General features: G+C 40.9%; 1 protein-coding gene across 3 annotated transcripts; it reads left to right on the top strand.

Annotated features, from left to right (window-relative positions):
* The first annotated feature begins 215 nt into the window (after positions 1-215).
* LOC115144855 (zinc finger and SCAN domain-containing protein 21-like) lies at positions 216-15,173 on the top strand. Of its 3 annotated transcripts, none has more exons than XR_010459417.1 (3): positions 405-494; positions 5,515-5,722; positions 6,089-8,220. XR_010459417.1 is itself a non-coding variant. In XM_065003044.1 (3 exons), the coding sequence occupies exons 2-3, from the start codon at positions 5,635-5,637 to the stop codon at positions 12,124-12,126; spliced, it is 1,017 nt and encodes a 338-aa protein (XP_064859116.1). In that variant the 5' UTR covers positions 405-494; positions 5,515-5,634; the 3' UTR covers positions 12,127-15,173. The 3 variants fall into 3 exon arrangements, 2 of the variants coding, with proteins under 2 accessions (XP_029541814.1, XP_064859116.1); XM_065003044.1 differs by lacking the exon at positions 6,089-8,220 and adding an exon at positions 11,198-15,173; XM_029685954.1 differs by lacking the exons at positions 5,515-5,722; positions 6,089-8,220 and adding an exon at positions 11,198-15,173 and having other exon boundaries at positions 216-494.
* The last annotated feature ends 850 nt before the right edge of the window (positions 15,174-16,023 follow it).

Below are 16,023 nucleotides of genomic sequence, written 5' to 3'. Positions count from 1 at the left end.
GACTTTGGAACATGTTTTAAAACCCATTTTTAATGCACATGTGACTTAAATATGAACAAATATGAATCATTGTTAATGTTTAGACAATTATTTTTCATATATCATTCATAATCACAGGTTATTGACACGTTTCTACTATTATGTGGAAGACTTTTATTTTGAGAAATTCCGTGACCCAGAAGTACTTTACTATAGTGTTGCTGACGAGACGGTGATAACCTACAGGATGCTTTTGTCTTTCATGCCGTGCCACGTGATGAAAACAACACCGCTTGCTATCTCGTGAATACTCCACTTGCATTATCTAAAAATGTTTAAAATACAGTTGTTGAGGGTTTTTCTCAACGAGAGATTAACAGCTGCTGCTGAGGAGATATTCGGGGTCGTTGAAAAAACGGTAGCAGAGTATCAGGAGGAAGTTGTCCGTCTACAGAGGCTGCTCGACATTGTTCTTCAACCTGAGCCTGATATAACGTTAAAGCTACACAGAGCAGGTTTGTTAGCTACTCAATACGTCTTTCTAATTAAGGGGCGCAATAGCGACATATATATAGAGGTAAATCATTGACATAATGATGTGAGTGTGTAGAATGGTTTTATAGTGTAAACACAATTTGAAAGGGTAATTGATGAGTTGTCAACATGAAATAATCATCTGTACAGTAGTTGTAAAACACGTTCTCAAACGTGTAACTGATGAGTTGTGAAAATGGGGTTGTAATGGCATTTGCAACCTATGATTCGCAAACGTGTAACATAATATTTGCAAGCAATAATTGCATCTGTACACCTGCACATGTCAATTTCGCATGCACAGAATTTTTGGCAGAAAGAGACCTGTTTCTTCTAACCCATCAGATGAGGTTTTTGATAGACCAGTATACTCTACACTGGTTGGTTGGTGACAGCTCACACGGGCTGTGTTGTCTGGCGCAACCACCTGTCAATCACGACGTGTATTACTAGGTTACCACTGAGACTACTTGCACAATGTTAAAAAAAAAAAAAAATACTTGCACAATGTCCATCAAAGAAGCCCAGCTGTTAGTTATGGCCGGTAAGTTTAAATGTCTTTCTTTTATGGATAGGTAACAAGCTATTTTCTACTTTGTAATAGGTGTTTGAAAGCAATTGTCCAAGTCATTGTTGTTAAAGAGTTTAACTCTTACGTTGTAGTCTGACGCTAGCTTCCGAAAACAAACTATTTAAAGCTTAATTCTGTATGGAGCCACAGCTAGCTAGCTAGCATAATCATTAGAAAATGAATCATTCACCTGCTAGAACCTAGCAACTGACATAAATCCCATGATTTATAGATCACCCAGTTAGATATGGAGTTTTAGTAGAAGTCAGACTGAAGGTAGAAAATAATTTGTTAAATATGTAGGGATCGATGTTCCGTCTACGGGACAACATAGGTACCAACAGTTTTTAGAAAGGAAAAAACATGTGTCTTATATGGGCAGAAAGCTTAAGTTCTTGAGGAACTGCAATTCCTAAATGCATTGTCCAATTTACAGTAGCTAATGCAGCGAAAAAATGCCATGCTATTGTTTGAGAGTGCAGAAAAACAAAACCCATTTTTCACCGCAACAGGTTTGATACATTCACATATGAAGGTAAAATATTTACTTTACATTCTGAAATCTTGCTCTGATTTGTCATCCTAAGGGTCCCAGAGATAAAATCCATATAGTATGCACTATCTATTTTATATTTCCACTTGTTCAACTTGCAAAGAAAGAAATCTGTGAAAATCGAACGCTAAACGTTTCAACCAGTCAAATTACATTCGTATTTATTCCTCACAAGTGAAAAAGTAACCAACCTTTGCTAGATCAGTCTGCATTCAGTCAATCCACTGGGAAATCAATTTTAGCTAGGAAGGCATCATGGCTATATGGCATCATTGCGCGCCGATGACACGGGCTGTGTTCCCTTGATTGACTGTAATCTTTGTCAAATGACCACCTATCGTTTTGAAACCAAGCTAGCTAGATACTCTCATACTCATTGGCTATGTGGAAACTAGAGGTCGACCGATTATGATTTTTCAACACCTGATATCAATTATTGGAGGACCAAAAAAAGCCGATACCGATTAAATCGGCCAATTTATATTTATTTATTTGTAGTAATGACAATTACAACAATACTGAATGAACACTTATTTTACCTCAATAATACATCAATAAAAATCAATTTAGCCTCAAATAAATAATGAAACATGTTATATTTGGTTTAAATAATGCAAAAACAAAGTGTTGTAAAAGTGCAATATGTGCCATGTAAAAAAGCTAACGTTTGAGTTCCTGGCTCAGAACATGAGCAAGGAACGTTGGTGGTTCCTTTTAACATGAGACTTCAATATTCCAAGGTAAGAGGTTTTAGGTTGTAGTTAATATAGTATTTATAGGACTATTTCTCCCTATACCATTTGTATTTCATATACCTTTGACTATTGGATGTTCTTATAGGCACTTTAATATTGCCAGTGTAACAGTATAGCTTCTGTCCCTCTCCTCGCCCCTACCTGGGCTCGAACCAGGAACACATCGACAACAGCCACACTGGAAGCAGCGTTACCCATCGCTCCACAAAAGCCGCGGGGAATAACTACTCCAAGTCTCAGAGCGAATGACGTTTGAAACACTATTAGCGCGCACCCCGCTAACTAGCTAGCCATTTCACATCGGTTACACCAGCCATTAGGCTGATATGCTTGAAGTCATAAACAGCGCTGTGCTTGTGAAGAGCTGCTGGCAAAATGCACGAAAGTGCTGTTTGAATGAATGCTTACGAGCCTGCTGCTGCCTACCATCGCTCAGTCAGACTGCTCTATCAAATATCAAATCATAGACCTAATTATAACATAGTAACACACAGAAATACGAGCCTTTGGTCATTAATATGGTCGAATCCGGAAACTATTATTTCGAAAACAAAATGTTTATTATTTAAGTGAAATACGGAACCGTTCGGTATTTTATCAAACGGGAGGCATCCCTAAGTCTAAATATTCTTGTTACATTGTACAACCTTCAATGTATGTCATAATTACGTACAATTCTGGCAAATTAGTTCGCAATGAGCCAGGCTGGCCAAACTATTGCATGTACCCTGACAATGAATGAATGCAAGAGAAGTGACACAATTTCACCTGGTTAATATTGCCTGCTAACCTGGTTTTCTTTTAGCTAAATATGCAGGTTTAAAAAATATATACTTCATGTGTATTGATTTTAAGAAAGGCATTGGTGTTTATGGTTAGCTACAGTCATGCAACGATTGTTTTTTTTCTCGCAAATGCGCTTTTGTTAAATCCCCCAGCGTTGCATCGATTATATGCAATGAAGGACACGCTAGATAAACTAGTAATATCATCAACCATGTGTAGTTAACTAGTGATTATGATTGATTGTTTTTATAAGATAAGTTTAATGCTAGCTAGCAACTTACCTTGGCTTCTACTGCATTTGCGTAACAGGCAGGCTCCTCGTGGAGTGCAATGAGGCAGGTGGTTAGAGCGTTGGACTAGTTAACCGTAAGGTTGCAAGATTGAATCCCAGAGCTGACAAGGTAAAAATCTGTCGTTCTGCCCCTGAATACGGGAGTTAACCCACCGTTCCTAGGCCGTCATTGAAAGTAAGAATGTGTTCTTTAACTGACTTGCCTAGTTAAATAAAGGTGTAAAACAAATCGGCAAAATCGGCGACCAAAAATACAGATTTCTGATTGTTATGAAAACTTGAAATCGGCGCTAATTAAATCTGCCATTCCGATTAATCGGTCGACCTCTAGTGGAAACCCTTTGTCTGGCGCACAAACTTTCAGCTAACCTAGCGCGCCAGGAGGCTAGTTCTGTTTGAACATTTATGCGTAACCTGCTTCGACATATTCTTGCATATCTGTGAGTTATTAAAACTGTTTTGCAAATGTTGAACTTACAATATGGCTACTAATACTGGAAAAGCTAAATGAAAGTCCAGGTATACAGATTTTGGACGATATTCTAGCAGAAATCTACCGGGAAAGTGTCATAGACAACAGCTAAAGGAGAGGACGCTAACATTACCTTAAACTGGTAAGTGAAATACGAGTCTTTATATTTATATTGTAAATCCGAAAGCCACATGTCAATGTCAACATACAATACACATTTGGGCTCCCGACTGGCGCAGTGGTCTAACACACTGCAGTACCTGGTTCGAATCCAGACTGCATCATATCCGGCCGTGATTGGGAGTCCCATAGGGCGGCGCACAATTGGCCCAGCGTTGTCCGGGGTAGGCGTCATTGTAAATAAGAATTTGTCCTAACTTGCTCAGAACATGAGAACATATGAAAGCTGGTGGTTCCTTTTAACATGAGTCTTCAATATTCCCAGTCAAGAAGTTTTAGGTTGTAGTTATTATAGGAAATATGACGTGTCGACTATTTATCTCGATACCATTTTTATTTCATATACCTTTGCTATTGGATGTTCTTATAGGCACTTTATTATTGCCAACCTAATCTCGGGAGTTGATAGGCTTGAAGTCATGAACATCGCTGTTTTAGTTAATATTGCCTGCTAACTTGAACTAAATATGCAGGTTTTAAAAATATATACTTCTGTGTATTGATTTTAAGAAAGGCATCGATGTTTATGGTTAAGTACATTTGTGCAACGATTGTGCATTTTTTGCAAATGTGCTTTTGTTAATTCATCTCCCGTTTGGCGAAGTTGAAGTAGGCTTTGATTCGAGGATAAATTAACAGGCACCACATTGATTATATGCAACGCAGGACAAGCTAGTTAACTTAGTAATATCATCAACCATGTGTAGTTAACTAGTGATTTGTAACGACGTGCGCTGAGAGTCGGGAAGCAAGTTCAGGGAGTGAGTGTTTTAATAACTAAACACAACATAATACAAAAATAAGAAACACGAACAACACACAGAACTGACACAAGAACAGAAACAATAATGCCTGGGGAAGGAACCAAAGGAAGTGACATATATAGGGATGGTAATCAGGCAGGTGATGGAGTCCAGGTGAGTCTGACGCGCAGTGCGTATAACGATAGTGACAGGCGTGCACCATAACGAGCAGCCTGGGGACCTAGAGGCCGGAGAGGGAGCACGCGTAACATGTTATGTGAAGATTGATTGATTGTTTTTTATAATATAAGTTTAATGCTAACTAGCAACTTACCTTGGCTCCTTGCAGCCACAAGGTCCTTTTGATGCTGCACTGACCACCTGCGTAACAGGTGGTCAGCCGCCATGCCGTCTCCTCGTGGATTGCAATGTAATCGGGTCCTAAAAGGCAGATTTACCGATTTGTTATGAAAACTTGAAATCGGCCCTAATTAATCGGCCATGGAGATTAATCGGTTGACCTCTATTCCATACATGTTTCATTTTAAAACATTTCTTACAAAGGAGTTTAATCTACCTGCTTAACTATTTATCTGTATATGGAATTGTATTTTTTTTAATTTTAAATAATGTTTCTTAATCTTTACAGGAAAATGCCGCGGCCCCTATATCTGATGTGTGGAGCCATTTCACTGCAGCTAATGTAGAAGGAAAAGCTGTGTACATTTGCAAATATTGTGACAAATCATATGTGAAGAATGCAACAAAGATGCAGAATCATCTGGCCAAGTGCATAAAGTTCCCTCAGCGCTCACAACAAGCAACCTCTGACAAAAGTCCCTCTTCTTCTATTCAAGGTGAAAATTATGAATCAGACACCTTATTGATAGCAACAGCTCATGGTCCTCCTGGAATCAGAATTTTTTTTGACTCAATGGATGAACGTAGTCAGAGAAATGCTGATGAATGTCTTGCTCGAGCTGTGTATGCAACTGGTTCACCTCTGATGCTCACAGGCAATGTGTATTAGAAGAGATGTTCTTCGCCCAGCATACACCCCTCCAACACCCTCCAATGCTTTATCTACTCATTTGCTGGATACAGAGTTTAAGTGAAGGTCAAGCAAATCTTAGAGAGAGCAGACAGTATTGCAATCATCTCTGATGGGTGGTCAAATGGTTGTTGGCAATGAATAATTAACTACATCTCCACCCCTCAACCAGATGAGCTGAAGGCAGTCATCAATGACCTTGGACCACAGAAGGTATTTGCACTGGTGACAGACAATGCTGTGAACATGAAGGCTGCTTGGTCTAAAGTGGAGGAGTCCTACCCTCACATCACACCCATTGGCTGTGCTGCTCATGCATTGAATCTGCTCCTCAAGGACATCATGGCACTGAAAACAATGGATACACTCTACAAGAGAGCCAAGGAAATGGTTAGGTATATGAAGTGTCATCAAGTTATAGCAGCAATCTACCTCACCAAGCAAAGTGAGGGGGCGGCAGGTAGCCTAGTGGTTAGAGCCTTGGACTAATAACAGAAAGGTTGCAGGATCGAATCCCTGAGCTGACAAGGTAAAAATCTGTTGTTCTGCCCCTGGACAAGGCAGTTAACCCACTGTTCCTAGGCCATCATTGTAAATAAGAATGTGTTCTTAACTGACTTGCCTAGTTAAATTAGATAAAAAGTGAGAAGATAAGGTCACCACATTGAAGCTGCCCAGCAACACTGTCATGTTTGACAGTCTCCTGGAGGGTAACAAGTCTCTCCAAGAAATGGCCATATCACAGACAGCTAATATGGACAGCCCCATCAAGAGGATCCTCCTGAAACCTATAGCAGTAGCCATTGCATGGATTGAGGGAGACAATGCCATCCTGTCTGATGTTTAGATTTAAGAGAATAAATCTGTACTGCCCTTCACTGTTGCTCCAAGCAGAGGAAACTGCAGTTCTGAAATACATCAAAAACATGAAGACTTCTGCCTGAAGCCCATAAAAGCTGCAGTATACATATTGGACCCAAGTATGCTGGCAAGAGCATCCTGTCTGGTGCAGAGATCAACAAGGCCTATGGTGTCATCACTACCGTGTATTGCCGCCTGGATGAGGGCAAGGTTCTTGGCAGTCTGGCAAAGTACACTTCCAAGCAAAGGCTTTGGGGTGGAGATGCAATATGGCAGTCATGCCAACATACCTCATCAGCCACTTGGTGTAAGGGACTTTGTGGATCTGAGGCTTTTTCCCCTGTTGCCTCCATCATCCTCCAAATCCCACCAACATCAGCCGCCTCAGAGCACAACTGGTCCTTGTTTGCGAACACACACACCAAAGCACGCAACAGGCTGACCAATACAAAATGGAAAGTGACAGTGAAGATGAGTCCTCAGAGTCTGATGGTCAAGAGGTGGACATTGAGGTCCAGGGAGAAGACATGTGAAGCTTGAGAGGAAGACAACCAAAGCTTTAGTTTCTAGACATAATTTTACAGATGTATGTTGAAAACGTTTTGGGAGATGCGATGGATCATTGGGGATCATTCAATATTCCCTTTAGTAGTTCAGTGAAATCATCCCATATAATTTTATTAAAGTTCAATTTCGTAACTAAAATTATTTGTATTTTTTTTTTTATTGGAAGGATTTAATCATTTGCAAATTTGTCTACTTATGATAAGGTAAAATGTTTCTGTCTCCATATGATATGGTAAATATATCCAATGTAAAAAGCATTTAAATTGTGTTAATATTTGCATATATTTCTGTTATTTCCCATATATTCCTGTTAATATTCCCCAAAATGTGAAATCCTAGGGGTGAGACACACTTTGCTACGGGGTTCCGGGGGCATGCCCCCAGACTTTTTTGGTTTGTTGAAAAACAGGTTTTAAATGCTAATTTTTAGTGACTTTTGAGAAAAGTATACAGGCAACAGAGAGAATGTTATTTTTTAATCTTTTTTTAATTTACTGCAATTCTACTCATCTTGCCATAGGACGTAGAGAACAATTCGCAGTTTTACAGCTAATTTCCTTAAATTCTACACATTTTGCCATAGGGTGGTGAGAAATGTGTGCAATGTTTTTGGTTATGGTATTGAGTGACAGTGAATAACAAAATCAATGGTGGCTCCCCAGTCGGTAATTTAACCATGATTACCACAAGTTTAGATTGGTAAATTAGTCAAGCCAGCTAAAACATGGGCTAATTGACTGACATAACAATATTTATTTTATTTTTAATTGCACCTTATATACCTATTCTACTTTTCTAATTCTCAGTAGTAAATTTAGACCCTGACTTTTAAACTGCGCACCATAATCCAATGTTATTTAAAGCTTTTACTACCTACTTGTGCTTGTCCTGATTGTTATAGAGTTGTCGGTTGGATTTGGAATCTATAGTTTTTTAGATTTTTAAATTTTTTGTGTCCCTTGCAAAAAAGAAAGCATCGTTGCAGCTCTTTCTCCATTAAGAAACAAAGCCTCCCTTGGCAGAGGTTGGGTAAAACTCTAAAAATAAACATACAGATTTCAGCACCCAAAGAAAAGCTTGCAGCTATACGGCACAAACATAGGTACAAAGAAATAATTAAAGAATGGACATTTTCAAGTATAGATTCTAACCGACTCGATGTCGTTGGTGGACACTCATCGCAACTCAAATTTCTGCCACTTAAAACTAATTTCTTGCATTTCAACATTTTGACATGACCCATTGCCCTTCTAACCATAATATTTTTTAAAGAATGGCACCATGTTCAAAAGTTGTGGCTAAATCACTGTTGGCTCAAGTTGAACACCATAGTTTTATACCCTCAGCATATGATCAAATGATGTGCTCAACAGGAGTTGCATAGGCCTTTATCTGAAGGAGGAGTTATTGGCTAATTCATGTTATTTTTAGGCTGCATTTTGTGATGACATTGATCTATCAGGTTTGACAAGCACCTTTATTAGGGCTCTGATTGATAACCACTTTGTAGGGATGGTGAGATCCAGAGGCAGATGTGGCAGACCTTTACAGTGCTGAAGTACAGTGCAATCCTCTGAATACTAAGCATTGTCTGTGTAACATTAATTCCCTATTAACTAGGGATGGGAATTTGAAATTATTTCACTATTTGAATAATAATTTTTTTTTCGGCTGAGATGTTCACCATCATAGAACTGATTCTGTTTTTAACTTTCTGGTGAGTGTTTTTCATTGATCAGTGTCAAGTCTTGGACCCTCCGTTGGTGCATAGCTGTAGGCTAATTGCTATTTGAAGTTGGGAAAATAGCATACAATTGTCATGGCTGAATGGAGGGCTAAATGCGGTATCATAGTAAAATGTATTTTCATGTAAAACGCAACCCATATCCCATGAGGCAGAAAATGAGCTTGAAAATAAGTAACTTTGTGCGTCCTTAGAACTGGTGGCTACATTTACAGTGCGCAACTGTAAACAGTGTACTGTCAAAGACACGTGACATCTGAAGCAACAGTAGCTCAATGCACCTTTATAAACAACACAAATATACACTACACCTGCCCGTCGAACATCTCATTCCAAAACCCCTTTGCTGCTATAACAGCCTCAACTCTTCTGGGAAGGCTTTCCACTATATGTTGGAAAACTGCTGCGGGGACTTGCTTCCATTCAGCCACAAGAGCATTAGTGAGGTCGGGCACTGATGTTGGGTGATTAGGCCTGGCTCACAGTCTGCATTCCAATTCATCCCAAAGGTGTTCAATGGGGTTTAGCTAAGAGCTCTGTGCAGGCCAGTCAAGTTCTTCCACACCAATCTCAGCAAACAATTTCTGTATGGACCCTGCTTTGTGCACAGGGCATTGTGTTTCATGCTGAAACAGGAAAGTGCCTTCCCCAAACTGTTGCCACAAAGTTGGAAGCACAGAATCATCTAGAATGTCATTGTATGCTGTACCGTTAAGATTTCCCTTCACTGGAACTAAGGACTCCTAGCCCAAACCATGAAAAACAGCCCCAGACCGTTAGTCCTCCTTCACCAAACTTTACAGTTGGCACTATGCATTGGGGCAGGTAGCGTTCTCCTGGCATCTACCAAACCCAGATTAGTCCGTCGGACTGCCAGATGGTGAAGGGTGATACATCACTCCAGAGGATGCGTTTCCACTTCTCCAGAGTCCAATGGCGGCGAGCTTTACACCACTCCGGCTGACGCTTGGCATTGCGCATCTTAGGCTTGTGTGCCGCTGCTCTGCCATGGAAACCCATTTCATGAAGTGTTACAACTGAGGACAGACTATTTTTACGCACTTCAGCACTTGGCGGTCCCGTTCCGTGACCTTGTGTGGCCTACCATTTTGTGGCTGAGCCATTGTTGCTCCTAGACATTTCCACTTCACAATAACAGCACCTACAGTTGACCGGGGCAGCTCTAGCAGGGCAGACATTTGACGAACTGACTTGGCATCCTATGGTGGCATCCTAAGACGGTGCCACATTGAAAGTCACTGAGTTCTTCAGTAAGGCCATTCTACTGCCAATGTTTGTCTATGGAGATTGCTTGGGTGTGTGCTCGATTTTATACACCTGTTAGCAATGGTTGAGGCTGAAATAGCCAAATCCACTAATTTAGAGGGTGTCCACATACATTTGTATAAACTCAGCAAAAAAAAAAATGTCCCCTTTTCAGGACCCTGTCTTTCAAAGATAATTCATAAAAATCCAAATAACTTCACAGATCTTCATTGTAAAGGGTTTAAACACTGTTTTCCATGCTTGTTCAATGAACCATAAACAATTAATGAACATGCATCTGTGGAACGGTCGTTAAGACACAAGCTTACAGAAGGTAGGCAATTAAGGTCACAGTTATGAAAACTGAATGCAGTTACCTGTATGTTTGTGAGTCTTAGCTTTCAGGGATGGGGTCATAATTGCCAATAGCCCAAACATTTCATAGGAAGAAGATCACAACTGCATCCAATTAACTTCCCCCAGTCATTCTGTGCGGAGTCCTGTGCAACTTATGAGCATTGTAGAGGGAAACCGAAGACTCATATGTTCCTGAGAATCTTCGCTTTCAGTGATACTCGTTAGTACCGTGGCAAGTAAACAAAACACGAAGTGGATGTAACTTTAAGAAAACAGCCCTAATGTTGTAAACATTATGTTCATTATTATCATTGTTGTCATCCAGAGTCACATTGATTTATTTCCCAATTCAAAGCACACTATTTTACATACAGCAGGGTTGTTAAAGGTCCAAACACTTTGGTAAGTGTAATATTAAAGTTATCGGGTAGACCTAAATGTAATGTCAGTATTAAGTTCTGTTTCATCCTTTCTCCTTTCCTCCAGACCTCCAACAGCGTACTCTCTCTGTATCTGAAGAGGAGGTTCCCTCTGAGCAGCAGGAGTGGAGCCCCAGTCTGGGACCGGAGGACACAGAGCCCATACAGATTAAAGAGGAAGAGGAGGAACTCAGGACCACTCAGGAGGAAGAGCAGATTCATGGGTTTGAGACTGATACTAAAGACTCCATATTCACTGCTGGCTGTGTGAAAAATGACTGTGATGAGGACCCAACTCATCCCTCACGTCTCTATCAAGCCCAAAAGGAAGAAAATGGCAAGAGAGACCCTACAACTGAACTGATCACAACACAACCTGATGGAGAGGACTACATAGAATCAGAACCAATCAGTGTCTCCCAGCCCCTCTCTGCAGTAAATCCAGATGCAGCTCAGAGTGAAAACATTGAAAGTGTAGGTGGTATGGAGACTGGAGGACCTCTGTCAGGTTTTAAGCCAGTCATATCAAAGGGATCAGAGATGGCAAAAGGACAAAGGTCCCTTATCAATACTAAGGGTAAGACATCGACACAATTCTCCCTCCTGAAATCACCCAGTCAAAGTCATGCTACTTCCTATTGTTGTTCCTGCCCTGTTTGTGGTACATGCTTCAACCAGAATGAAGATCTGAAAAGACACATGAGGAGCCACACAGGAGAGAATCCATATTATTGTCATGATTGTGGCAAAACATTCATTCGGAGTGGACATCTAAAAATACATATGCGGATTCACACAGGGGAGAAACCTTTTAATTGTCGTCATTGTGGCCAAGGATTCAACCAGAATGGAAATCTAAAAAGACACATGAGGATTCACACAGGAGAGAAACCTTATCACTGTCATTTTTGTGGCAAAGGATTCTGCAACAGCAGTAATCTGAAAAAACACATACGGATTCACACAGGTGCAGGGTTTGGGTCAATTCCAATTTAGTTAGAAATTCCAATTAAATTCTTGAATTCACTCAAGAAGTGGAGAATTTACATTGAATTCAATTCAAATTTCAACAATCTTTAAGTTATGGAATTGGAATTAGACTGAGTTGGAATTGTAAAAACATTTAATCTTTGGAATTGAATGAAAATGTATAGAATTTTTCTATTGCAGGATTTGTTTTAAATCATTTCAACTTGTAATTATATATTTACACTATAGCTAAGCACTCTGAACAGTGACATGATCAGCCAGAAAGAAGCCTGAATGAATTTAATTCGAATTGGAATTTGTGGAATTGGGGATAATTTTGAATTGGGAATTGAGTTCCTGGAATTTACCTAACATTGGAATTGGGAGGAATTTAATTACTGATCTGGAATTTGAATTTACAGGGAGAGGGAATTGAATTAGAACTGAATTTGTGGAATTAACCCCAAACCTGTACGGGGGGAGAGAAGCCATTTCACTGCCCTGATTGTGTCAAAACACTAATGTTACAACTCGATCAACAAATTAATTCACACAGAGGATAAATGACTGTTACTGCCCTAACTGTGGCACAGGCTTCAATCCGATTGACCATATAAAGACCATCAAATGCTTTTTCGGCATTAGTCTATAATGCGAATAGCAACTGCTAACAAATGTACGTTTACACTGTGTACTGCTACTAGTAGTAGGGTACATCAATTAAAATCGGGTGCAGAGATTAGACAATGCCCTTGCAATTAGAAGTGAAGAAAACATTTAGGTTTTGAAGCATGGAGAGATTCCGGTCGTCCTCATCTCGAGGTAGCCTATGTAGTCATGACACACATGAGAAGGGACACTCAAAGCTGGTGCATGCAGTCAGACTTCATTTCTGTCAATTGACCAAGTTCAAGAAACCTCGCAGATGCGTCTGAAAATGTTCACGGTCCTCTCTTCAACTTGAATTTTAAAATAATTTGATTACCATATTACACGCGCAATGACTGTTCCATGCAGTTTGATAACAATTATGAGTTTGGTGTACCACACGGAATCGAGGTGTTCACCAACTTCTTACTATACTGTTGAATTTGGCGATACCCTGGTATTTTCATCGATAGTGAAGAATCTCAGAAGAGGCGCACAGCTTCTGAATTATTACCAAGAGGCAGCTCTGAAATGCAGCCGAAACTGTTGCCTTACGAGACATTGTAAGTTTACTGTATTTGTTCAGTTTTGCATTTCATCTGCACTGCCAACACTGGAGAGCTGCATCCTCAGCCACAAATACTTTATCCTGTACAACATCACGAAAGGTAAGCCTCCATACGATACAATTTAGACACTGGAACTAAGTTGTAGGCTACTTTAGTGGTGATTGTTTCTATAATAAAACAAGACAAACTGATTTTTATTTCTGCTAATAAAACATTTAAAAAGCTTAATCATGTACTAATTGAAAACCATTTATAAACTGTTATAGTTTACATTGAGTGATTGAGATGTAGCCTATAGGCTTCAGTGAGATGACCCATCACCTGCTACACAGTTTGACTGTGGGGTTAGTTTTATTGTCTCATTCTGGTGTTTCCAGACCTGTTGGTGTTTGGGAAGTACTCCACCTCCACACCAAATTCAATGCCTCAGAGCCCCTGGCCTCAGACAAGCGCCAGTTCAACTGACCACCACCCCGTAGCCCTGGTTAGAAGCAGGGCAGGATGCCCAGCACCACCATCGCACCCCAGAGCTCTACTCGGGGCACGATTCATCACATCCACCCCCTCCTCCACCGTAATGCCCACCTTGGGGACCTATGCCTCCACCACAGCTTCCCCCTACATCATCCAGGAACCATTAGTGGTGTAGATAGTCCAACTTATTTTCATGCAACTGTATCGCTAACTATATTTGTGTTCTTGGAGATGAGCTGCATAGAGAATGAATTGAAGCACGTGTCAAAACTGTAAAATCAAATTTGCTGTGAGGATTGTGGTTACTGTTGTGAGGTAATAGCTTGAGACTTGGAGTAACTGCTGATGCATTTGAGGTCACTTTCCTCAATATTTAAATTTTATTTAAAAAAATGGCACATTGTTGAATGTGTCCTTTCAGTAGGGTGCTTCTCTTTCTCTCCCTGAGCCAGAGGGGGTTGGTCAAATATTTCACAACAGACAGTTACAGGTATCAAATGCTGTGTGGTGAAATCAGAGGTTGGTCTCTTAACATTGCACCGGTCAACATCAGGGTGTAGAAATTAAATTCTGGTCTTTGTACTACACTACCTTTAACTACACTGTCCCACAATTAGACGTGAAGTGATAACGCTGCAAAACTGTTCAAGTGGTGAGGTGGCTATGCTTAAAACACAGCCAGTTGCTTAAACTATGCTTAACACAACCATGTGATGTCTTCCTGAGCCCAAGAGGGGGGTTTAGGTGTCCCGAATATTGAGTGGATTTACGCTGCTACTGTTGACTCACCTGTTGAACATAAAGTTAGGGAGTCAGCCAGAGCCTCCCTACTTCTGGACCTAGAGAGGTTCCACTGGCCAATGGAAAATTGAACACTCGTGATGTGGGCTTTGTAGTCTGGTCCGACTGGCTGGACCTCAAAGACCTGTGGAACCGGACTGGAGTGGAGCTCAGGTGGACACGGACTGATATACAAACTGAGCCAGTGACTTCCTCTGATGCAGTTGTGGTAGATTGCGGTGTTGATGTGGAGGCTTCTGTCACCCATGATGGAACATCTCATCCTACATCCAGGACGACACTCCTTGGTCTCAGACGGATGCAGCTACTGCAACACTGGACTGGCCTGAGACTGCAGGGGAAACTCACTGCTCTGGACTGTGCTAATCACCGTCTCCCATTCCATGTACCAGAATTCTGCCATTGGCGAGGACATTCTCACCTTTACTGTTAAGGCTGCAAGTTCTACCAACAAAATATAATCTAGCATTCTGGTACCCTGCAAACCATGAGCAATTTTGTATTCTACATGAGTCAAATGTAATGGAGTCCATTGTTGTTGTGAAGGGCTGCTGTTCATAAAAGTACTTATACATTGCTAGACATGACACGCCTTGTTGACCTGATAGCCAGCGAGGTGAGACAGTCTCACCAACAGCACACATGCATAAACATTATTGTGCAAGGGGGAAGCTGCTTTGATGCGTTTTCATGTGTGCCAACTACTCCAAATATTGTTGTGGGGGGGGGACGCTCATTTTCATTTTGGAAGTGGGCTGCTCATTTGACGGTCACAGACCTTCGGACCTTTGCTCCGGACCTTTGCTGAGAAGCTTGCTTAAATACCAGTCCCTCGTGGCACACCAGCCTCGGGTGGAGGTGCAAGCTGGTAGCGCTGATATTTGGCAAGGGTAGGGTAAAGCAATTGGCTAAGTACTTACTGCTCTGTTTCAGCTGTTGTGGGCAGCCTAGCTGTATGGAGAAGGAGGTGCTTTCTGTACCTTTGAGTGTCATACAGGGACCTTTGAAATGTTTGGATCCTTTTTTTGTAAAATTTGATTGGTGGATTCAACTGAAGTATTTAGTGTGTGTTAGACATATTAGAGGTTCAGTGGTTTCTTCCCAGCTTCTCTGTACTGGAGCACGCTGCCCTCACTCTCACCCTCATTCTTCAGTCTGGTCACAGAGTCCCTGTACTCCTGTACCTCTGGCTTTCCTCCCTCCCCTGCTAACCCCATGCGGACCAACGTGGACAGGGCGTTCTTCTGAGAGGGGCTGATCTCCCAGCTGTACTCCTCCATGTCTGCCACAGTCTTCTCAGACTCCCAGGCCTCCGCTTTCTAGACAGAGTAAGTGGAACAGCACAACATTGTCCGCTACATAAGCTCAAACAAAATGCTAACCAGGATTGATCAGTTTATGACTCAATATATGACAAATTATAGGTATGTGA

Source organism: Oncorhynchus nerka, linkage group LG17, assembly GCF_034236695.1.
Source record: "Oncorhynchus nerka isolate Pitt River linkage group LG17, Oner_Uvic_2.0, whole genome shotgun sequence".
NCBI classification, from domain to species: Eukaryota; Metazoa; Chordata; class Actinopteri; order Salmoniformes; family Salmonidae; genus Oncorhynchus; species Oncorhynchus nerka.
Note: the sequence above shows the minus strand (reverse complement) of the source record. Positions and strands in the feature narration are given on the sequence as shown.